General features: G+C 45.5%; 1 protein-coding gene across 1 annotated transcript in view; it reads right to left on the bottom strand.

The window, feature by feature from the left end:
- LOC135821325 (uncharacterized) overlaps positions 1 to 23,667 on the bottom strand; it is a 246,864-nt gene that overhangs the window by 10,232 nt on the left and 212,965 nt on the right. The window contains exons 8-10 of the mRNA XM_065334383.1: positions 22,545 to 22,745; positions 15,140 to 15,340; positions 7,153 to 7,449 (exon numbers count right to left, since the gene is read on the bottom strand). Coding sequence (XP_065190455.1) covers positions 7,153 to 7,449; positions 15,140 to 15,340; positions 22,545 to 22,745 — 699 coding nt within the window. The remainder of the gene's footprint in view (positions 1 to 7,152; positions 7,450 to 15,139; positions 15,341 to 22,544; positions 22,746 to 23,667) is intronic.

The following is a 23,667-nucleotide window of genomic DNA, read 5'->3' as shown; positions in this document are numbered from 1 at the left end:
GAGTGGAGGCAACAACAACAGCAAAGACCGTACGACCTCCTATGATCAAGTTCAAACTCTGACACCGACGTAGAGGTCGACGGCCTACGGGTCGTGGATCGACGTACTGACCAGAGTCAGCGTGCGCGTGCCCCGGTCCCAGCCAAAACGAAAATTCAAATGCAGTCAAGTCGTGCTGACAGCAACAGACGAGTGCCTCAATCCCTGACCAAATTTGAAGACATGTCAGATTCAGATGATGGATCGTGGCAGCTTGTCACTCCAAAGAAGCTTACAGAAAAGAACGGTGTAGTGTACATGGGGCAGCTGAGGCACAAGACGACGGAGCAAGGATTGACGACATTCGTGGAGCAGCGATGCAAAGCTGCTGGGCGAACTGCCAATGTAAAGAACTGCAAAATCTTCCCAAGGGACAACGTTGCCGGCGATGATGATGACGACGATGATGCCACGACCTGCTGTGTAAGGATTGTCGTGACAAACAGTCAGCACCCTCTGATAAACAGTCAGCACCCTCAGATAAACAGTCATCACCCTCTGATAAACAGTCATCACAGTCAGCACCCTCTGATAAACAGTCATCACCCTCTGATAAACAGTCATCACCCTCTGATAAACAGTCAGCACCCTCTGATAAACAGTCATCACCCTCTGATAAACAGTCATCACCCTCTGATAAACAGTCATCACCCTCTGATAAACAGTCATCACCCTCTGATAAACAGTCATCGCTTCTGGCCTAGAGCAGTTTACAGTAGGAACTGGGATTTGGAGAAATATCCGCCTCGTCATGACAATGGTGGAGCTGATACACAGCCAGGCAGCAGTGAAGCCGTGAATTCCAATCAAAGAAATCAGCCACCACTTGTGATGATGAGCTAACCGTGTCATTCCTGAATGTGTTATAGCAATAAAAACTGCTTTATGGCAGTTTTCTAAAAAGAGTTATTGTGTTCTAGTCCATGAACCCCGTCTAAAAAGTAAGAAATTAACGAAATGTGATAACCGAAAATTAAATTTTCACACAAAACCTCACAATAATCACAACACTTTCAACACATATTAGCCCCGCCCACAAGTATTTGACATCGGACTTGCCCTGTATTCGATGGTTATGCTATCATAACCTAATAATGGTACTGTGTAGCAAGTTTGAGCAGGTTCTACCGAAGGTAACTCTTGAAATAAAACTTTGAAGTGTCAAAATTAAAATTTCACACAAAACCTCACAATAATCACGACACTTTCAACAAAATGTTTATTCCGACACTTGTACTTGTACAAGTACATGCATATGAAAGAGGACCACGAGGGGAAAAGGTCGTCTCGCATTCTGTGTGTGATTATTGTGAGGTTTTGTGTGAAATTTTAATTTTCGGCTATCACATTTCGTTAATTTCTTACTTTTTAGACGGGGTCCATGGACTAGAACACAATAACTTTTTTTAGAAAACTGCCTTAAAGCAGTTTTTATTGCTATAATTTCTTTTGTTTTTTGGCTAAAGGATATATTTGTGTCACCAATGGAATGCCCAAATAAATGATGGCCTACATGTAGCGCCTCTACATGCTATTATTATTATTTTATTTTACTAGGGTGTTTCCCACAGACCTATGGTCTTCTTACGGGAGCCCCTTTGTACGTGTATCATATCAAATTCAATACCGTAGTATCAAGAGTGCATAAACCAGAGTGTGCAACTGTGCATATCAGATCTGAAACAGCGCAGTTCGTGCACTACGTCACCCTGATGAGATCAGCCAAGCCGCGACTTGCGTAGAGCTCAAATTTTCATGTTTCATAGCCCGGAAATCAGCCAAGTTTGCTTGATTTTAGACGTCCTGTTTCAAGATTTCGGTGTTTTGTGTGACTGTGTACATCCACCGACAAGTAAAGTCACCAGGCTATCCGTCTCAAAAAACCGAAATCAGGACAAACTCAGTGAACTGCACCACCGCGACTGGTTACGCAACTTTTCACCGTACCTGTGGCTTACCATGCCGTCAGAAATGACGTAGTGCACGAATTACGCTCCCACAGGAACCATCCCGAGTTGCACACTCTGGTTTATGTACTCTTGGTAGTATATTTACGCATTGATGTGCAAGCCCTTTCTTGCAGAAAATGGAACTAGTCTTGCATACATGTATTCATGTTCTTCTGCAGGGGAATCATATGGGTAGTGGCGATGATACTTTTTTTATACGCAGGTCATTCTGTGGATGTTGCAGAATTTCATGACGCTGTCATAAAATTGTCTTGTCTTTCAGAAAATTCAGGTGTCCACACCCTAAATCACATTTACTTGAGAATTGTAACAAGGTGCGTGCCGCAGATGTTTTTGTTGATTCTGTGTTTATAATTATAGTCATGGGTTGTCGTGATCAGGTCATCCGGCATTATATTGTGGTGAAATCGTAATCCTGTTGATGTCGATAAAATTTTTGGAAGCAGTTCAATTACTTCAAAGTGTTACAAGTCCACGATTGTCTAAAACAACACAGCAAAGTAGAAACAATAAACATGTATTAAAATGTAAACAAATACATTGCAGTATATATATATATAGGATATAAGGGGCAAGGATATATGGTTGGAGGTACTGAGAGATAAACAAGGCACACCATAATAATAACATGTTACACGACTTCGGGGGAGTATGAATGATATCCAGTCAAACCTCTTTAGGACGAACATCAAGGGACCGATGCCATTTGCTCTGTGAGTTTGTCTTAACCCTATTTTATAACGAGTGAATACAATTATTTCTCCAATAGAGACACGAATAGATTTCTTCTGCAGCGAAAGATTCGAAGCCAGACCAAACCATTGACTCGTCTTTTATGAAAGAAATGAGTCACTGAACCTTTCTTCAGCAACATGACGGCAACTGAAACAACAACAGAGAATATACGATACATGTACAGCACATTCTTGCAGGTACTACAAACAGATTGCAGATCGTAATTCTTGCTCTACCGGCTCGCAACTTTATTTGGGGCAGTGAAATCTCGGCGCTACTCACAAATCAAACAGCCCAGACTCGAGTAAACAAATCCGATCGTACGAGATTTTCACGAGAGGAGACTGCACCCATTGGCTTGTTTCGTATGAGGCAAACAAGTCACTGAATGCATGAACCTCTCCATAATGGAGATTTTCCCTGATATGCAAACTTAATTTGCATACTAGTACTCGGCCAATGCGTCCTTGAACCTTTCCCTCCAGATTGGGAACTGCCAACGATGCTATGCCACTGATTCATATTCTACCCTATGATCGGAGCACGGAATGCCGGAGGTAATCATGACCAGTGCCTTACTTGTAACGTACCAATGTACAATGAATATGAGTATTTCGACAACACATCTAAGCCTCAGCAGCAACATAAGCCTTACCGTCAAGAAGGTGAACTGGCGTTCTTCGCACACTGTTGGCAAGGGCAAAGAGATACAAATGGATCTAAATCATCAGCACACGTTTCCGTAAATGAAAGGGTGAGCATAAGCAAATGAATCGAAGGAAGCTGGTCAATTCAGAAATCACCTGTCATTGAGTATCCCGTAAGAGGAGGCCTCGACAGCAGAAAAGTTAACAATATAGAAAAGAGATCCGGTCAGCTTTTCCATTATTACTTGTACTTACTTTATTGTATTCCACCTAAAATCAGCACACTTTTCGTAAATGAAAGAGTCAACACAAACAAATGAATCAAAGGGAACTGGTCAACTCACCTGTCATTGAGTAATATTCCGTGAAAAGAGGTCTCAGCAGAGCCGAAAAGAAATAAGCCAGGACACGAAATATCCGAAACAGCTCATGCAAGGAGCAGTTCCAAAGAAGTAAGTTCCTCGCGCATGCACATCCGAAAACGGACTGCACTGCATGCAACACAATGTCTGCCATGCACGTGCACAGCACGTGGCTACCACGCGTTGGTAGATCTAGTACCAAGCACCTAACGTAGAAACTTACGTAGCCTAAGTGAAGTACCGAGCACCGTACGTAGAAACTTACGTAGCATAGCGGTGTCGTTTTTTCTGCCATGTGAACACAATAATAGAAAAGCTGACAGGATCGCTTTTCTAAATGTAGCATTCAGCGCAAGGTCAGAGAAGTGCAGGAGTTTCTGGCGGGCGGCCATGCCCATGGCTCATGCCTGAGCTGGTACAACTGGTCCGGGAATGTGCATGATCCAGCCCGACCAGCTGCGCTTCAGGCGACCCATGGCCCCTTACAACAATCAGCTTTGACATCTTTTCAACCTGTCAGCGTGCAAGACGTTGAGAAATGTCTGGCCTGCGTCAACCCGCACAGAGCTAGTGGCAGTGACTGCATTTCTGGTATTGTTTTGCAGTGCTGTGCCAGTGTTCTTGCTCCTCATCTTGCTAGAATCATTAATATGTCGCTCTCAAGTGGTACTGTACCCGCATGCTTCAAACTGTCATAATGTTAGCCCTTTGTTCAAGAGCGCGGACACTGCAGTCGCAGGAAACTATTGGCCAGTCTCTTTGCTGCCCATTGTGTCTCGTCTTCTAGAGCACTGTGTCAAGAAGCAGATCATGGCCCATCTCCAGGACCACCACCTGCTACCGGCGTCCCAGTTTGCCTACCGTAAGTCCCACTCAACGAAAGACGCTCTGGTTCTTGCAGTGAATCGCTGGCTCCTGGCACGATCTCAGCGCCAGCATAGTGGTGTGATTATGATCGACATGTCAAAAGTCTTTGACAGAGTACAACATCAGCATCTCATCACAGTACTTCATCAGCGTCTCACAGTACTTCATCAGCATGGCATTGGGGGCACTGTTCTGTCCTGGTTCACGAGTTACCTCAGTAATCGGAGGCAGCAAATAAAGGTGGCTGATATTCTGTCGGCACCTGTGGATTGCTCCAGAGGTGTTCCTCAAGGTAGTGTACTTGGGCCATTGCTATTTGTCTTATACACAAGTGAGCTGTCAGCCATACTGTCTGCCATACTGCCAATGCAAGCAAGTCACCAGGAGTTTGCTGATGACGGATAAACATTTTGTGTGCAATGTTCTCTCAAGTGCTGTCTCGAAACTTGCTGATTGGCTGTGCAGTATTGGACTTGTTCTGAACTCCGCCAAACGCAAGTGTTGTTCATCCAACCCCGTGGCCGTCCCAGTGCCATGCCTGGTATTTATTGCAACGATATTCGTCTGTCAGTCACCACAACAGCTAAGTATCTTGGAGTCCTTGTGGACGACCAACTCTCTTGGCAACCGCACGTCGAACAAGTTGTATGCAAAGTGTCTGTTGCTGTGGGACAGCTCTGGCGTCATGGACGAGCACCGTCAATCACTGCACGCCGCCTGTGGTACATAGCAATAATTCAGTCTAGGATCACTTATGCATCTAATTCCTTTTTTCCGTGCCTCACAAAGCAGTTAGTCACCCGCCTGCTGAAAGTCAGCAAGTCTGGCGTCCGCGCCATATTCCAATTGCATGACGCCGTGCCCACTGGGCCACAGCGCACACGCCTCTCACTTTATTTTGTTGAGCACAGACAGAGAGAGCGAGAGACAGACAGAGAGAGAGAGAGACAGACAGAGAGAGAGAGAGACAGACAGAGACAGACAGACAGACAGAGAAAGAGAGAGACAGACAGAGAAAGAGAGAGACAGACAGAGAAAGAGAGAGACAGACAGAGAAAGAGAGGAGAAAGAGAGAGAGAGTGAGACAGACAGAGACAGACAGAGACAGACAGAGAGAGACAGAGAGAGAGAGAGAGAGAGAGAGACAGAGAGAGAGAGAGACAGAGAGAGAGAGAGAGACAGAGAGAGAGACAGAGACAGAGACAGAGAGAGAGAGAGAGAGAGAGAGAGAGAGAGAGAGAGAGAGAGAGAGAGAGAGAGAGAGAGAGAGAGAGAGAGAGAGAGAGAGAGAGAGAGAGAGAGAGAGACAGACACAGAGAGAGAGACAGAGAGACAGACAGAGAATAAGGGGAGAGATACGAATGGGAGAGGGGAGAGAGAGAGAGAGAGAGAGGGGAGAGAGAGAGAGAGAGAGAGAGAGAGGGGAGGAAGAGAGAGAGAGAGTGAGAGACAGAGAGAGAGAGACAGACAGGCAGAGAGAGACAGACAGACAGAGAAAGAGGGGAGAAAGAGAGAGAGAGAGAGAGAGACAGAGAGAGAGAGAGAGAGAGAGAAAGAGGGGAGCAAGACAGAGAGAGAGTGTGTGACAGACAGAGACATACAGAGACAGACAGAGACAGACAGAGACAGACAGAGAGAGAGACAGAGAGAGAGAGAGACAGAGAGAGAGAGAGAGAGAGAGAGAGAGACAGACAGACAGACAGAGAGAGAGACAGACAGAGAAGAAGGGGAGAAAGAGAAAGGGAGAGAGAGTGAGAGAAAGGTAGATAGATAGATAGATAGATAGAGAGAGAGACGTAGAGAGAGAGAGAAATAGAGCTGATCGAGAGAGAGCGAGAGAAGGAAGAAGAGGAAGATTTGCGAATGATCAAGTCTTGCATTGCCGAATGGAGTAAATCATGCATGAAGAGATGGCAGATCAAGATCAGCGATAGAGGATTTGAACAACGCAAGATTGGGGAGAATTCTGATATGGTCAGATAGGGCATTCCAGAGGGAGCTACCAAGGAAATGCATAGTGTGCCGTCCAGATGGTCCAGGGAGAAAAGGGATACGGAGAAGCTGAGCGGCTTGACCCCTTGTGAAGGGACGATCCCCATGCACGACGGGGTCGGCAGAGATCGGCAGAGATCAACTTGAAGTAGGGCAGAAACAATGTGCTGGCTGACGAGGACAGACAACGAACAACAAACTGCAAGACTTTGTAGATGAAAAGGTGTCTGTCTCTCTGTCTGTCTGTAATACGTGAAACTCAGAGATATAAAGCTGCCAAACTCTCTCGTGTAAAACCGGGATTCATGAGGCCATCGTTCTGGAATATCACGACTGTTGTCGTGATAAATCTAATATTGACTTCGTACTTGGTCAGTATAGGAAATAAAACCTCGTAAAAGCCCTCGGCCTCGGTCTTTTACTCGGCTTTTATTTCCTATATTGACCTCGTACCCAGTCAATATTAGATACATATTTCGCATGCACATTATCATTTGCTGAATCATCATTGCTGTTATACGACCAGTAAGAAACGCTTACCTGTCTCACACATGGCATAAAGTACTTTTGTCTTATAACGTGTTGAAGTTATCCTTGAATTATCAGCCACTAAGGCCATTCCTGGGTCACCATCCTTGTTCAACCAGGCTATCATGTTCTCTTCGAGCGCAGCGGACACGCAACCAGCCTCGTAAGCAGCAAAAGTAACAATGCGTCCATGGTTAATACTGCACAATGCCGTAGCATCTGCAAAATTCAAGTACGTCCACAGAGGCGTGCGTCGGAGGACTGTGTTGGTTACTTTACAGTAGTAGGAACTCACAAGCTCAAGATCTCCTGCAGAGGGAAAAAGACATGTCCAACAAACAGAGAAACTCACACACATACATGCACACACACACCTCAGACCTCAGACATGCCCATCGCGGGAGCGATGATAGCAAACAGCTATGTTTTTTTTTAGACATAGCAACTTGTGCTGGGATTACACCATTCAACAGCTTGCAAGGCTGATGAATTGACCGCCACTATTTTTAGCCTGGTATCCACCACACAGCTGTTTGAAGTGACTTTTTCTGGCCAGTGAATCCCTATTTTTCATTTTTCCATTTTTTTTTCTTTTTTTCTTTTTCTACACACCACACCACATACTCCGGCATACACTGGCTGTTGGTAACCACCCAGGAGAATGAAAGAAAAGTCAGGAAGAGTCTGAGAAAGAGAAGAAAGACGTGTGTGACCATAAACGTCGGGAATCGAACCCGCAACCTATCGATTGGAAATCGCTGCACATACCACTGCACCATATGGGACACACACACACACACATGCACACACACACACACACACACACACACACACACACACACACACACACACACACACACACACACACACACACACACATGCACAAAGAAACACAACCGCAGAAACAAGCATAGCCGCGTGTACAAGTATGTTCCACTTTTACAACCGAGAAAGTACCAAGGAAGTAAACAAGCGTTTTGGAGACAGCAGTTTTAAAACGTTTTTAAAAATATACCTACAAAAGGACTAATTATACTGTCAGCATTACCAAGAGTACATAACCCAAGAGTGTGCAACTCCAACTATGGGGTCTGCGACGGCAGAACTTCACATCACGTGATGAACCCGTGCACTCTAGTGCATGATAGATACTGGGTTGTACGCAGCCCAGCTTTGGGTACAACTCTCTTGTGGTCACTTTGCACTGTTTGCCACCTTTTGAACCATGTCACGTGATGTGAAGTTCTGCCGTCGCAGCACAGCATAGAGGTTGTGCAGGCAGTTGCACACTCTTGGTTATGTACTCTTGGCATTACCTATATGTCGACATGTATGTGTAAAATGTTATTCGATTATCGCAAGGCACACGACGAAAGTGAAAGAGAGGATTTGTTCAGAACTGTTTTCTTGTTACATTCCTCAGTGTATCTACGTAACAATGGAATGGGGACTATTTGAAACTAATCTTGTGTGCTTAGAAGTTGCGACTTCGGCGGTAATCCTGTGTGGACTAATTATTTCTCTCTCTCTCTCTCACTCTCTCTCTCTCTCTCTCTCTGTCTCTCTCTCTCTCTCTCTCTCTCTCTCTGTCTCTCTCTCTGTCTCTCTCTCTGTCTCTCTGTCTCTGTCTCTGTCTCTCTCTCTATACTTTTATCATAAAACACAAGTAGCATGTTCACCATCCATAGCCCTTCAATATGGAATCCACATACTGCCCTCTCCATATTTTCAGTACGGAATATATAGCGGACAAAGTACCAATTTTTTTCTTTTCTTTTGCTTCACATTATCATATTCATCAATTAGTAGGAGCCGTGGTTGGCTCTGGCCATCCCGGCAAGAAGGCAGATATGCCTGTTCGATTGGTGAATAAAAATAAAAATACCATACCATACCATAGCAGACACTGAGCTTTGTGTTCAGAAGGAGAATGTGTTGTCTTTGCAGTTGTTTGGGACTGTTCGTCTTGAAGGTGCGAAATAGATACTAAGATCTCTTGATATTCTCTCTTTTTCTTGTCATTACGTTTTTGTCACTTATTGGATTTCTATGCTGTTTTCTTGACTCTTCACATCTATTTTTTCGTGTTACTTCTACACATATTGGAGTGATGTATCTACCGGCATGAACTTCTTTTATTTATAGTTTAAGTCTTTCCATCTTTAAGCTTATTTCCATCATTCCCTGTAGTATTTTGAGAAGAAGGGAACGAAAACGTTCAATACTATTTTGACACATGTCCTAATTGGCTGGTGGTGATTCTTGCGTAGATGCATGCTTAAACAATACAATCATTGTTTGTACACAAAGGCACACAATGATTTGTTTGTAATAATAATACTTGAAAGTAATAATAATTTTTACAAGAGGTCGGAGGCGGATAATACTTTAATAACGAAGGTACATTTTGGGTCGTAAATATCCACGCAAACACACATCCAGTCTAAAATAAGGCACTTGTCAAAGTATCCGAACGTTTTCGGTCCCTTCTCATCAAGGATTATACAGGGAATGGCTCAAGTTGGAAAGACTGAAACTTTTATAGCGTAAAGATAATGAGATAACAACACTCGTGACAAGTTGGAAAATGATCAAGTTCAGCACGACACAAAACTCGAACAATGTAACTTAATTTGCTCACTTTGTTGTTGTCACTATTATTATTTTCCTTCGAGTTTTGTGTCGTGCTGAACTTGATAATTTTCCCGCGATGCAGCGAAGAACAGGGATACTTGCAATCGTTGCAAAACGGTCTATTCTTACAAAGGCTGCTCAACGACTGCGCTGAAACGACATCTCAACACCAAACAGTAGTCCGAAGCGAAGCAGAAGCAACCCTAAATCAGGGGTGTCGGAAGCAGTTTAATTTTGATGCGGCGAAATTGTGAGAGGGGTCCGGGGGTCCCTCTGGATTTTTTTGAATATTGGGCCTAAAAGGCCATATTTTAATGCTACAGAACCAGAGAGCTTGGAAGCTCAGGGCCCTGCGCTATGCTTTGTTGCCTTGATGATCTAGACAAAAAAGCATAGAGATGTTATAAATTCTTATAAATTTCTCCTTTTTTTAAGACATAACCTGGGATTCGAACCCGCACTATCGCCCTGCATGCATCCCCCGATACAATTTGCAGACATACTAATTCTTCCAAGTAACTTCACGTTATGATCTTGCATTTGAAAGCCCTATTTGATTATGCATTGTGGCCAGCCGTCTTTGATGGTGCGGTACGGGACAGGTACGGTCGAGGGTAATACGACACCGTCTACCGCCTTGATGACCTAGGCAAAAAAAAGGATAAGGATGTTGTTGTTGTTGTTGTTGTAGAAGTTTATTTAACGTCGCACCACAAACAGGCGATTTCGCCTCCTTTGATACATGTGGACGACAGAAGGAATGAGAGAGAGGGGGGGGGGGGCAGAAGTATGGAGAGAGGAAGGGTAGAAATAAATAAGCAATCAACCTTAGGGCTACACCAAAGCAAAAACGGAATGGGAACATACTATATACAAAATAGCTTCATACATATATTGCAAAACACGTTTACTATTCTTCAGTCCGCTATACCACAGAAACACACTAGCCGAAAAGCATTTAAACGGAGCCATGATGCGCTTTTAGCAGGGCACAGAACTGAAGGTGGCTGGGCTCGGAACGGAGATCAGGCGGGAGCTGGTTCCACAGGACTGCGCCGATGAACTGCATGGTCGCTCGACCCGCAGGACCGGGCCAAAATGGTACTCGAACGAGGTGATGTGCTGCTCCCCGAGTGCGGTCACCAGTAACTCTCACGAAGAAGCTGGTGAAGAGGGAGCTAGCTCTGGAGAACAGACAACGACGGACAAAGATGAGGAGCTTAATGTTAAACATGTCCTCCAGGGTGGTGAGGCGGAGCTGTTCAAAGATCGGGCTCGTGCGCGACCACGGTGGCAGACCGAAGAAGCCGCGGATAGCGCACTTCGTTAGACGTGTGAGGGGCTCCATGTTGCCAATTTGAAGTGACGGATAAAAGGCGTTGGAAGCGTACGACAACCTACCCTGGATCATCGACCTGTAAAACAGGATCTTTGACGCCAGGGTGAGGCTTCGGCGGCTCCGCCACAGCGCACCTACTGACTTCCGCACCTGCTGGATTGTGTGATTGACGTGAGGCTCCCAGGAGAGCTGCCCATCTACCATTACGCCCAGGTACCGCGCTTGTTCCACAACTGCAAGGGCTGCATTCCCACAGCGAATTCGAATGTTATCTGTGTCAGGGGCTGGGCCTCTTGGGGTAATCAACAGAGCTTGCGTTTTCTTTTGGTTCAGCATTAGCCCGCGGTCCTCCAACCACTGCGACAGGCCAGTGATGGCTGTGCTTAGAGAAGAGCACACTTGTTCGCAACTGCCCGAGGCTTCAATTGCAATGTCGTCTGCAAATTCCTGGTTTGTGACCTGCTGGGGCAAGCAGCATCGAAGGTTACGGATGTATAGTGTGAACAGGAGGGGGCCGAGGACGGATCCTTGCGGCACCCCTCGACTGCATGCGACGTATTCCGAGCAATTTCCGCCCACGACTACGCGTTGAAGCCGCTCACTCAGGTAACTAGTGAACCATATCTGGACAGTACCGCCGACCCCAATGTCGGATAGCTCCTGTGCCAAGATGGTGTGTTTGACACAGTCGAAAGCCTTCGACATATCCACGAATATCACACCTGTGAGTTTGCGCTCATACTTCGCTTTCAGCCAGCGATTGACAGCTAGCACAAGAGCGTCCTCCGTACTGTGGTTCTTCCTGTACGCGAACTGCGAGTCAGGGAGAATACTGTGATCGGTCAGAAAGGATGTAAGCTGAGCTTTGACGATCTTCTCGAGGAGGCGAGAAACGACTGGTAGTAGAGAAATAGGTCGATACGCAGTAGGCTGACAAGGGTCAAGGCCGCCACCTTTGGATGTTATAATTTTTTTCAGGCATAACCTGGGATTCGAACCCACATTATCGCCCTACATGCAATCCCCCATACACTTCATACTCATTCTTCCAAGTTGCTTCACGTTATGATCTTGCGTTTGAAAGCCCAATTTGAATATTGCGGCCAGCTGTATGTGGCCAACTGTGTTTGATGGTACGGTACGGTACGGGACGGATACGGGTTAGCGCCAGGCGTGACACAACCACACAAACAAATACCAAATTAAAGCCACCTGGCTAGCGCCAGATGTTACTGAAGTAACGTCTTCCGCATAGCTACGGGAATAATATGAGCTGGGCGTGGACGATCTGCTCCAGCAGTTTGTTGACGATCGGAAGGAGGGATACGGGTCTATAATTGGAGGGGTCTGTTTGACTACCAGATGTGTATATTAGACAAATGCTCGCCAGCTTGTAAACATCTGGTTCTATGCTACTGTAAGGACTCATTGAAGATCCTGGACAGGGAAGCGCTTTTGCTGTCTGCGCAGTTGCGCAGGAAGAGAGGAGGTCGACCATCAGATCCGCTTGCCTTGGCAGCATTGAGTTTTGACAGCATGCTTCTGACGGCTTGCTTGGACACTGGCTGGAAACTGTCCAGTCCGGAGCTGAACACGGTAGTTCTGGCTTTTCAGGACGTCCAGGGTCAGTAACGACAGCTGCGAACGTTGTAGACAGCTCTTCAATGGAGGTCTTAGGTGCAATGTGTAGTTTCTTCTGTCCACTAAGGCCATTCAGTAGGGACCTTTCGCATTTGCTACGAATCGAATGCAAAACGAAAGTTTTATTCGACTCGTAATCGTTTCGTTGAAACCAGATTCACATTTCGCAAGTCGTAATGCAAATGTGCATGGCAATTAAGAATACGGCCGGTAGCTTGGCGTACGGGTGTGTTCGTGCACACGTGTATGGATCATGGAATCAAGGGAAAAAAATGTGTACCTGGCATAACATGTGTACCTTGCAAAAGAAATGTGTACCTGACGGATTCGGAGCGTGCCACGAATGAAGAGGCTTCCATTCGTGAAAAAGAGTTCTCCGCGGCGACTCTGACGAATCCTCGAACCCAGGTGACGAATCAGAATTCGTATCGTATCCGTACGCGTGGTGCGAAAGGTCCCTAGTAACTCCGGTTGCAAGTCGAAACTGATCTTTATAGTATTCAGATTTGAGGCGACGGTTTAGCAGTGTGCTTTGGCGCCGTACAGCGCAGTACTGGTTGACTAATGCCTGGTAGTCAGGGTGCTTACGAGATCTTCTATGCAGGTGCTTACGCTGTTGAAGATGTTGTTTAAGGTCGAGATTGACCCATGGCTGGGGTAGAGGGTAACAATGTAGGGTTGCCCACAGTTTCCTAGGCTTGGGCTGCGTGAGTTTTTACATTCGGTGCGAGTAGTATATTGATGTACGTGTCCCTAGTGGGTAGGCTTGGGCGGATAATGCTAGCATTATAAGTAGCATTATAGTGTGCGATTTGCAACGACCATTATGCTAGCATTATAACTAGGGATATCAGCGAACGCACTGCGCAGCCCATCTGCGCAGGTCAGCCTGGCCCAACTACGCGTGGCCGACAAAAAAACTCATGAACCCTTTCATTTTTTTGCAAAATAAATCGTGCGAAGAAGATGCACGGAATGGCTGAAAACTAGGCTGAGGAAAAGTAGCATCCAGAGACTCTCAAACAAATTCAGGGCCCATCGCTTCTGACAATGGCAGCGAAGACATCAGGGAGCTGATTGCAGCAACTCTCTACCAAGCGCGACGCTGGTTACTCACCAGGGCAGGGCGCTTCCATCGCGCAAGAAATGGCCGCGAGCGAGAAATGCAAGTCCGATTTTGGAACGATCCAACCAGGGTAATCCCTTGAAAATTGGCCTGAACACCTCTCATACTGGTGTTTCACGATGTGCAAACTTTCAGAGAAATCGACCGGGGAGAACGTGGTGAGCTCGTGGGTCCTCCTGTATCGCGTATGATTTGAATGGTCGCGGGGACAGAAGAACAGTAATTTTACGACTCCCAGCGGTGCAAACAGACCGCGGCCATGTTTTCTCTGTCGGCCGCGATCACGTTCAAAAAATCGATGACGCAATGCATGCGCAGAGGCCTGCGCAGTGCGTTCGCTGACATCCCTATTATAACACTACATTTCCACAAAAGTGGCATTATACCCAAATATGGAAGTTTTGGCCACTACAAAAAATGTACCGTTACATGCCTTGTACATAGAACTGCACAACCTGCTCAAGATTGTCCAAACTAAGCCATTTTCCATGCATACTATTGCGGATTTGCTGGCATTATGGAGCAATAGCAGCATAAGATTAGCATTATTAGCATGATTTTCTAGCATTTTCCATGGCGTCTACGTAGAACTACGAAACGTGCACAATACAGCCTAAACCAAGCCATTTTCCATACGCACGACTGGTGAATTGCTGGCATTACAGAGGAACAGCAGCATTATAAGTAGCATGATGATACAGTTTTTCTATCATTGCCATTAGCATTATCCCGCAAAATAACTACCATTATCCGCCCCGGCCTACTAATGGGCTCACCTAGCTCGTTTGGGAAGGTAGTCATAGCAACACCACACAGGCAGCTTTTGTGTGTCGGTCTTTATCAGATGATTTAAATAATAAGAATGGTCTCGGCCTTGGATTTATGGCTAATAAAGAACTGACCGAACTGATTCGTCCTTTGTGGACTCCCCAGTACAGCAAAGAGGAAATGATGCCGAGCCTGATAGGAATGAAAAATAAATTTTCCAAAGCCAGATTTAAAAAGAAGTCCGAACCTATCTCAAACGGACCTGTCAGTGAGCTCTGTATGACGCAAACAGCAAAGGCACTACCCCACACCAGAGTGCTCAACTGCTACAAGATCAGGAGCGAAATACTCAATCAGCGGACAGATCTATTTCGTCCTTTGTGGACTCATCAGCGCAGCACAGAGGAAATGAGGCCCATCATATCATAGGTGAGGATAATATGCCCAAGGGATCCACATCAAGTAACAAACTATGAAACTATGAAACTTACGTAGATTCTCGCAAATTGGCACGTCGTAAAATACAAATTTTGCCAGTGTGGAGTCCCATTTATACGGGGCTACTGCACCTCTTGTTGGATCGCAATTTGTACTTCTGCAGTGTGGAAAGTATCCAGATTCGCACTGGAATCTGAAACCTCTTAGATTAGATTGTCTTATAAGATCCACATTGGGGGGTACCACAATTGAAACTGAAATCATACAAGCAACACAGGTATACAGTTTTTAATTATTATAGATTAGTGCATGGCAGGGAGGACATTATCAATTTTTAGAACGAGGTTACATGCATTATCTCCCTTGCATTATGCTTGTGCAAGATCAAAAGGAAAGCTTTTTACAATAATAGTACTAATAATAAAACATAGCCTGTAAAATGTAAAGATTTACTGAGTACAGATATCCAGTATCCATGGCCAGTGTTTATAATATAAATATAATAATATTAAGGGTAGGTTCACATATCGCCAGTACGCACCGGGAGTCACCGGGAGTGGGCCTCTTGCAACCTCTCCCGGCGCATTGCAATTACTAGTATGTGAACCAGTGCAATCGTAACAAAGTTGGACAGTGCCGAACTCTTGCGATCTGCCCCGGCGCCGATCCCGAAGAATTTTGACCAAAAGTGGTTTGTGAACCGTTCGCGCCGGTAATTGCGGCTGCCAGACTTTGTCAAAATATCAAACCAATACTTATTTTTTCTAAATTGAAGCTAGAGAGGAGGTCCGTTCGCCATTTTTGTAGTCGCTTCAAGGTGGCAAATAAGTCAGCATACCAGCCCTTCCTTCTCGGATGATCTGCTTGACCATTGTGCAACTTATGAGACAAATACAATTGAAACAAATATAAAATATGATGGATACATTGACAAGTTCTTGTGACTTCATCAACGTTTGCAAGCATAATTTCGACACAATCGCTTACTAGACTGCAAATACAATGTGTAGAAGAAGATCTCCAGTAAAAAGTAGCACCGAGTGGCCATCACCGAAAAACCTTGAACTACTGAAGAAACAAAGAATCATTTGGGCTCATTCTGTACTACTTTGTAGTGGATTTGGTGCTCGAACCGTATGCGCAACGGATCGGGAGCTGGCTCACCGCCGATGTCTTGCGGTGCCGGTTTTGCTTATGTGAACCTACCCTGATAGATTCTCACATGCGAGCAGCCTGGGCCTCGGCGACAACCAGCTCAGCAGACTTCGGAAGCCGAACCGATCACTCATGGTAAAGACCTCGTGAACCCCACAAACACATGATGCATTATCACAACAGGGCAAATGAAAGACGGCACCTGATGTAAAATATTACTTGGGAGTACTGCTCCATCCTCCTGTCCGCTCTCAATAACGCGATTCGGCGATAGAGTGATGTCGCCGCTCTTCCCATGCCACCACTCGCCGACAGCACAACAGGCATACCGTATATTTTATGCAGAGTTCATTATCTGCACCGTAACAGTACTATAATGCGTACTGGAAGTTGTGCGGACCTGTTTAGAGCACATTCAGCGGGCTTTAAACTAATCCAGGGCCCTCGACGCGTCATCAAGAGAAAAGAGAGAGAGAGAGAGAGAGAGAGAGAGAGAGAGAGAGAGAGAGAGAGAGAGAAAGAGAGAGAGAGAGAGAGAGAGAGAGAGAGAGAGAGAGAGAGAGAGAGAGAGAGAGAGAGAGAGAGAGAGAGAGAGAGAGAGAGAGAGAGAGAGAGAGAGAGAGAGAGAGAGAGAGAGAGAGAGAGAGAGAGAGAGAGAGAGAGAGAGAGAGGAAGAGAGAGAGAGATATGGAGAGAGAGAGAGCGTGAGAGAGAGAGAAAGAGAAAGAGAGGGAGAGAGAAAGGGAAAGAGAGAAAGAGGAAAAAGAGAGAGAGCTCGCTATTTCTATCTGTCCATCTCTCTCTATCTCTCTCTCTCTCTGCTATTGGCGCGCCTGGATGTGATGAAGCCGACACCCAAGGTCGGCAGAGCATCCCATGACACGTCACCACTCCCCATACTCATGGCTCATACATGACGGGTTTACGTAGCTCTAGTAAAACCATAAAACTAAATAAATAAAGAGTGAAGGGGAGAGGGTGCTGTGTGCAAGTGGTGTAAAAATATTCATTATTGTAACTCGAGCGCCTAAATCCCGGGTGCACTAGCACGGAACAAAGGCCTGAGATGATAGCGCATGCCTGGCGTCAGGGGTGCAAAAAAAGCTCTGTGCCAGAACTTTGCAGCGCAGAAAGGGTGTGTGGGCAAGCGCGTGTTTACCGCCATATTGCCAGGTGTGTGTTTACCACCATATTTTATCATTAAGCTGGACATTATCACTGCGGACAAAAGCATACTGCTGAATTCGCGGCGCGAATTCGTCTCGAAGTGCAGGCACAACAGCAAGTACATGCTAGCAAAGTGTACGGGCGTTACATAAACTCTAAGTTAAGTCCCACGTTGAAAGCACCTCCACAATCTTACAATCTTATCACCGCCCCCCCCCCCACCCTTACCGTCAGTAGCTCCAAAAGAGCGCAGTCCGTTAGTGCAGATTATTAGACCTAGCACTAGATCCACCAATTTTACAAGTTTATCACTTGCTCCCCCTCACCATCAATAGCTTCAAAAGAGCGCAATCTACTGGCAAAGATTATTATACTTCAAAATTGAAATAATTTTTTTTGTGTATATTTTATTTCGCAATCCAAACGGGCAGATTTGCCCAATGAAAAGGTGGCGAATGAAGATAGAAAGCAGTAGAAAATTGGGAATGGATGTAACAGTGATAGAGGTGGAGAGAAACTAAGGCAGCTGATCATCAAACAGGACGTTTGGTACTCTAGTTACTAGGGGTGTGCGGGATCATGCTGACGCGAAACTGCCGGAGCGTGAAGATGGCAAGTTTATCGCTGGGTTAAGGTATTCCACAGCTGGGCGCCCTGGAACGCGAGGCAACCCTAGCCGAACCTGGTGCAAACTGGCGGTTGGCGCAGACCCATGGTGGAGTGCAACCTAGTTGGGCCAGCTGACGAAGGAACTAGGAGGGCTTGCAGATAAGAACTTGCGTGCCCATTCCGAGACCTCCAGATAAGATTGAAGAAGGGCTGAGGCTTCCTGCAGTGCATTCTCTGCAGTTGAAGTAATAGGAAGAGAGCCTGATCGAGCCCGTCGCAAACTGCGCGAGGCGATTGAGATTCGTGATGCCAAGCCCCATGTGAACATAAGCACCGGATGGGACTTGTTGTGAATTTTCTCAGCTTCCCCTGCTGCTACTTCAATATCACTGAATAATTATAATATGAGGCGGGTCACTCAAATACATTCTGTTTCTGATGCCTCGTCGCGTCCCTGGTGGTAACAGTTTGGCATGGAAGTTTAACCTCATAGTGCATTGACTCATGGGGCTCCGTGCTCCCCTCCTGTGCTAGAATTAACACCATAATTATTTGGCATGTATCCTCACTTCGTAGAGTACAACGGAGCGCTCTTCTTCTCCGTGATGTGCACAGTTGCACCTTCTCTCTCCCTCCCCCCCCCTCTGTATAGAGGTGACATAACTCGCATCATTTTTTTTTGGCGCTACACTCTGCGTAACGCCATTCACAGAGCACAATGCGCGCTACCTTCTGCTGCTTCTCCTCCGTGATGTGCTAGTTGCGCCTTTTCTCTCTCTCTCTGCCCCCCCCCCCTCTGCATACTAGGTGACATAATTCGCATCTTTTTTGGCGCTACACTCTGGGTATATACTGCTCTTGTGTGGCTTCCACGGTATGAATTGTTATTACCTGACGATGGCCAAGTGCCGAAACGTTGTTAAAATAACGGAACTGGTTCGGATGTGATGTGCAGCGCTATGGGAATGGGTGTGTCCACCCGAATTATTTTCACTCCAGATAAGATTTTAGATTTATTTCAAGATTTTTTATCAGACCGAGCACTGAAATGCCTCAATATTTCAACCCAATGTAGACTATTTATTTGGTGTTTTCTACTGTAAGTGTCATTATGAAGTTGTCTGATGAGTCGTTTCGCACGAAACTCGGAGTAACAACGAACTTCTCGGCTATCCGTCGCTTGACGATTTGTGTGTCATTGCTCTGTCTTTTTGACGTTGAGCACCCTCTCCGCAGCTGTGTGGAACAAGATCTTAAGCGGGATTTACAGAAGCTTTTTTTGTGATGCGACACGCGATGCGACAGCCGCGGAACCGGGAAACCCCCAAATCGCACCCATCGCGGACCCCACGCAACCACCCAAATCCGGGCCATTGCGGAAGTTGAGCTTGGCTCAACTTTTGCGATGCGACAAGCGATTTGTACTAGTTGTACCAAACCGCGAATGTTATGGTGACGTACCCAAATTAGCAAGATTTTGTCGCATCGCTGACTTCTTCTGTGAATGGTATTTCGCGGGATTTCTCGGGATGTTACTGAAGTAACGTCTTCCGCATAGCTACGGGAATTGAAGCTGTGTGGACCCTGGCTAGCGCCAGATGTTACTGAAGTAACGTCTTCCGCATAGCTACGGGAATAATATGAGCTGGGCGTGGACGATCTGCTCCAGCAGTTTGTTGACGATCGGAAGGAGGGATACGGGTTTATAATTGGAGGGGTCTGTTTGACTACCAGATGTGTATATTAGACAAATGCTCGCCAGCTTGTAATCATCTGGTTCTATGCTTCTGTAAGGACTCATTGAAGATCCTGGACAGGGAAGCGCTTTTGCTGTCTGCGCAGTTGCGCAGGAAGAGAGGAGGTCGACCATCAGATCCGCTTGCCTTGGCAGCATTGAGTTTTGACAGCATGCTTCTGACGGCTTGCTTGGACACTGGCTGGAAACTGTCCAGTCCGTAGCTGAACTCGGTAGTTCCGGCTTTTCAGGACGTCCAGAGTCAGTAACGACAGCTGCGAACGTTGTAGACAGCTCTTCAATGGAGGTCTTAGGTGCATTGTGTAGTTTCTTCTGTCCACTAAGGCCATTCAGTAGGGACCTTTCGCATTTGCTACGAATCGAATGCGAAACGAAAGTTTTATTCGACTCGTAATCGTTTCTTGAGACCAGATTCAGATTTCGCTAGTCGTAATGCAAATGTGCATGGCAATTAAGAATACGGCCGGTAGCTTGGCGTACGGGTGTGTTCGTGCACACGTGTATGGACCATGGAATCAAGGGAAAAAAGGTGTACCTGGCATAACATGTGTACCTTGCAAAAGAAATGTGTACCTGACGGATTCGGAGCGTGCCACGAATGAAGAGGCTGCCATTCGTGAAAAAGAGTTCTCCGCGGCGACTCTGACGAATCCTCGAACCCAGGTGACGAATCAGAATTCGTATCGTATCCGTACGCGTGGTGCGAAAGGTCCCTAGTTACTCCGGTTGCAAGTCGAAACTGATCTTTATACGAGGTGATTCGTCATTATTTAACACGAAAGTAAAAAAGCCTTCCGTAGGGTTCGAGGTGCGAATCTTTCCATTTCTTCCTCTATAAATGTAATACTGAAGTCCTTAGATTGCGATGGTGGGTTGTTCATTCACATATTCCTTGGTGTTGGAAAGCAGGGGGCGGTTGAAAAATGGCAATTTTTCTGCATAATATTTGTTGTGGTCATTTCTTAACATCCTGGTAAAATAGGCCTTAGCACCACAATTTCAAGTCAGTTTTCAATAGAAAGAGACCCTACGTATCCAGGATGGTCCAGAAAGACTGGATCAAGAATATGTTCATCCAAATACAAGCCATTCAAGCTTGCATAGCAATAGATGTGTCACCCTGATTTCATATGCAATTGTGATCAACCTCTGTGAGTAATTTCAGTAATTGCCAATGTTTGGCCAATACCAGGGCCAACACACCGACATTTCTCCTTCCCAGGCGTCGTTTCCAGTGTGTAGCTATCATATGTTTCCTCTTCAGCTAAATGTGTTGTCAGCGGCTATGACTCTCTTATACTCTATTTTACCGTAAACATCGCGCACATGCAGACTGAAAGCTCTTGCAATGTCACTTCCTGAAGGAATATCAGTCTCAATTTTGGAGGCGAACTTGACAGAACATTGGCAATGGCAATGGCAAAAAGAAATTTGACATGACTTTTTGCAGGCGCTGGCAATGAGATATTTTACCGATTTGTTAAGAAATGACTCAATGTTAAAAAATTACAAATCACCTCGTAGTATTCAGATTTGAGGCGACGGTTTAGCAGTGTGCTTTGGCGCCGTACAGCGCAGTACTGGTTGACTAATGCCTGGTAGTCAGGGTGCTTACGAGATCTTCTATGCAGGTGCTTACGCTGTTGAAGATGTTGTTTAAGGTCGAAATTGACCCATGGCTGGGGTAGAGGGTAACAATGTAGGGTTGCCCACAGTTTCCTAGGCTTGGGCTGCGTGAGTTTTTACATTCGGTGCGAGTAGTATATTGATGTACGTGTCCCGAATGGGTAGGCTTGGGCGGATAATGCTAGCATTATAAGTAGCATTATAGTGTGCGATTTGCAACGACCATTATGCTAGCATTATAACACTACATTTCCACAAAAGTGGCATTATACCCAAATATGGAAGTTTTGGCCACTACAAAAAATGTACCGTTACATGCCTTGTACAAAGAACTGCACAACCTGCTCAAGATTGTCCAAACTAAGCCATTTTCCATGCATAATATTGCGGATTTGCTGGCATTATGGAGCAATAGCAGCATAAGATTAGCATTATTAGCATGATTTTCTAGCATTTTCCATGGCGTCTACGTAGAACTACGAAACGTGCACAATACAGCCTAAACCAAGCCATTTTCCATACGCACGACTGGTGAATTGCTGGCATTACAGAGGAACAGCAGCATTATAAGTAGCATGATGATACAGTTTTTCTATCATTGCCATTAGCATTATCCCGCAAAATAACTACCATTATCCGCCCCGGCCTACTAATGGGCTCACCTAGCTCGTTTGGGAAGGTAGTCATAGCAACACCACACAGGCAGCTTTTGTGTGTCGGTCTTTATCAGATGATTTAAATAATAAGAATGGTCTCGGCCTTGGATTTATGGCTAATAAAGAACTGACCGAACTGATTCGTCCTTTGTGGACTCCCCAGTACAGCAAAGAGGAAATGATGCCGAGCCTGATAGGAATGAAAAATTAATTTTCCAAAGCCAGATTTAAAAAGAAGCCCGAACCTATCTCAAACGGACCTGTCAGTGAGCTCTGTATGACGCAAACAGCAAAGGCACTACCCCACACCAGAGTGCTCAACTGCTACAAGATCAGGAGCGAAATACTCAATCAGCGGACAGATCTATTTCGTCCTTTGTGGACTCATCAGCGCAGCACAGAGGAAATGAGGCCCATCATATCATAGGTGAGGATAATATGCCCAAGGGATCCACATCAAGTAACAAACTATGAAACTATGAAACTTACGTAGATTCTCGCAAGTTGGCACGTCGTAAAATACAAATTTTGCCAGTGTGGAGTCCCATTTATACGGGGCTACTGCACCTCTTGTTGGATCGCAATTTGTACTTCTGCAGTGTGGAAAGTATCCAGATTTGCACTGGAATCTGTAAACTCCTTGATTAGATTGTCTTATAAGATCCACATTGGGGGGTACCACAATTGAAACTGAAATCATACAAGCAACACAGGTATACAGTTTTTAATTATTATAGATTAGTGCATGGCAGGGAGGACATTATCAATTTTTAGAACGAGGTTACATGCATTATCTCCCTTGCATTATGCTTGTGCAAGATCAAAAGGAAAGCTTTTTACAATAATAGTACTAATAATAAAACATAGCCTGTAAAATGTAAAGATTTACTGAGTACAGATATCCAGTATCCATGGCCAGTGTTTATAATATAAATATAATAATATTAAGGGTAGGTTCACATATCGCCAGTACGCACCGGGAGTCACCGGGAGTGGGCCTCTTGCAACCTCTCCCGGCGCATTGCAATTACTAGTATGTGAACCAGTGCAATCGTAACAAAGTTGGACAGTGCCGAACTCTTGCGATCTGCCCCGGCGCCGATCCCGAAGAATTTTGACCAAAAGTGGTTTGTGAACCGTTCGCGCCGGTAATTGCGGCTGCCAGACTTTGTCAAAATATCAAACCAATACTTATTTTTTCTAAATTGAAGCTAGAGAGGAGGTCCGTTCGCCATTTTTGTAGTCGCTTCAAGGTGGCAAATAAGTCAGCATACCAGCCCGTCCTTCTCGGATGATCTGCTTGACCATTGTGCAACTTATGAGACAAATACAATTGAAACAAATATAAAATATGATGGATACATTGACAAGTTCTTGTGACTTCATCAACGTTTGCAAGCATAATTTCGACTCAATCGCTTACTAGACTGCAAATACAATGTGTAGAAGAAGATCTCCAGTAAAAAGTAGCACCGAGTGGCCATCACCGAAAAACCTTGAACTACTGAAGAAACAAAGAATCATTTGGGCTCATTCTGTACTACTTTGTAGTGGATTTGGTGCTCGAACCGTATGCGCAACGGATCGGGAGCTGGCTCACCGCCGATGTCTT

The sequence above is a fragment of the Sycon ciliatum genome, chromosome 7 (genome assembly GCF_964019385.1).
Source record: "Sycon ciliatum chromosome 7, ocSycCili1.1, whole genome shotgun sequence".
NCBI classification, from domain to species: Eukaryota; Metazoa; Porifera; class Calcarea; order Leucosolenida; family Sycettidae; genus Sycon; species Sycon ciliatum.
The sequence above is the reverse complement of the archived record's forward strand: the minus strand, read 5'-3'. Positions and strand labels throughout refer to the sequence as shown.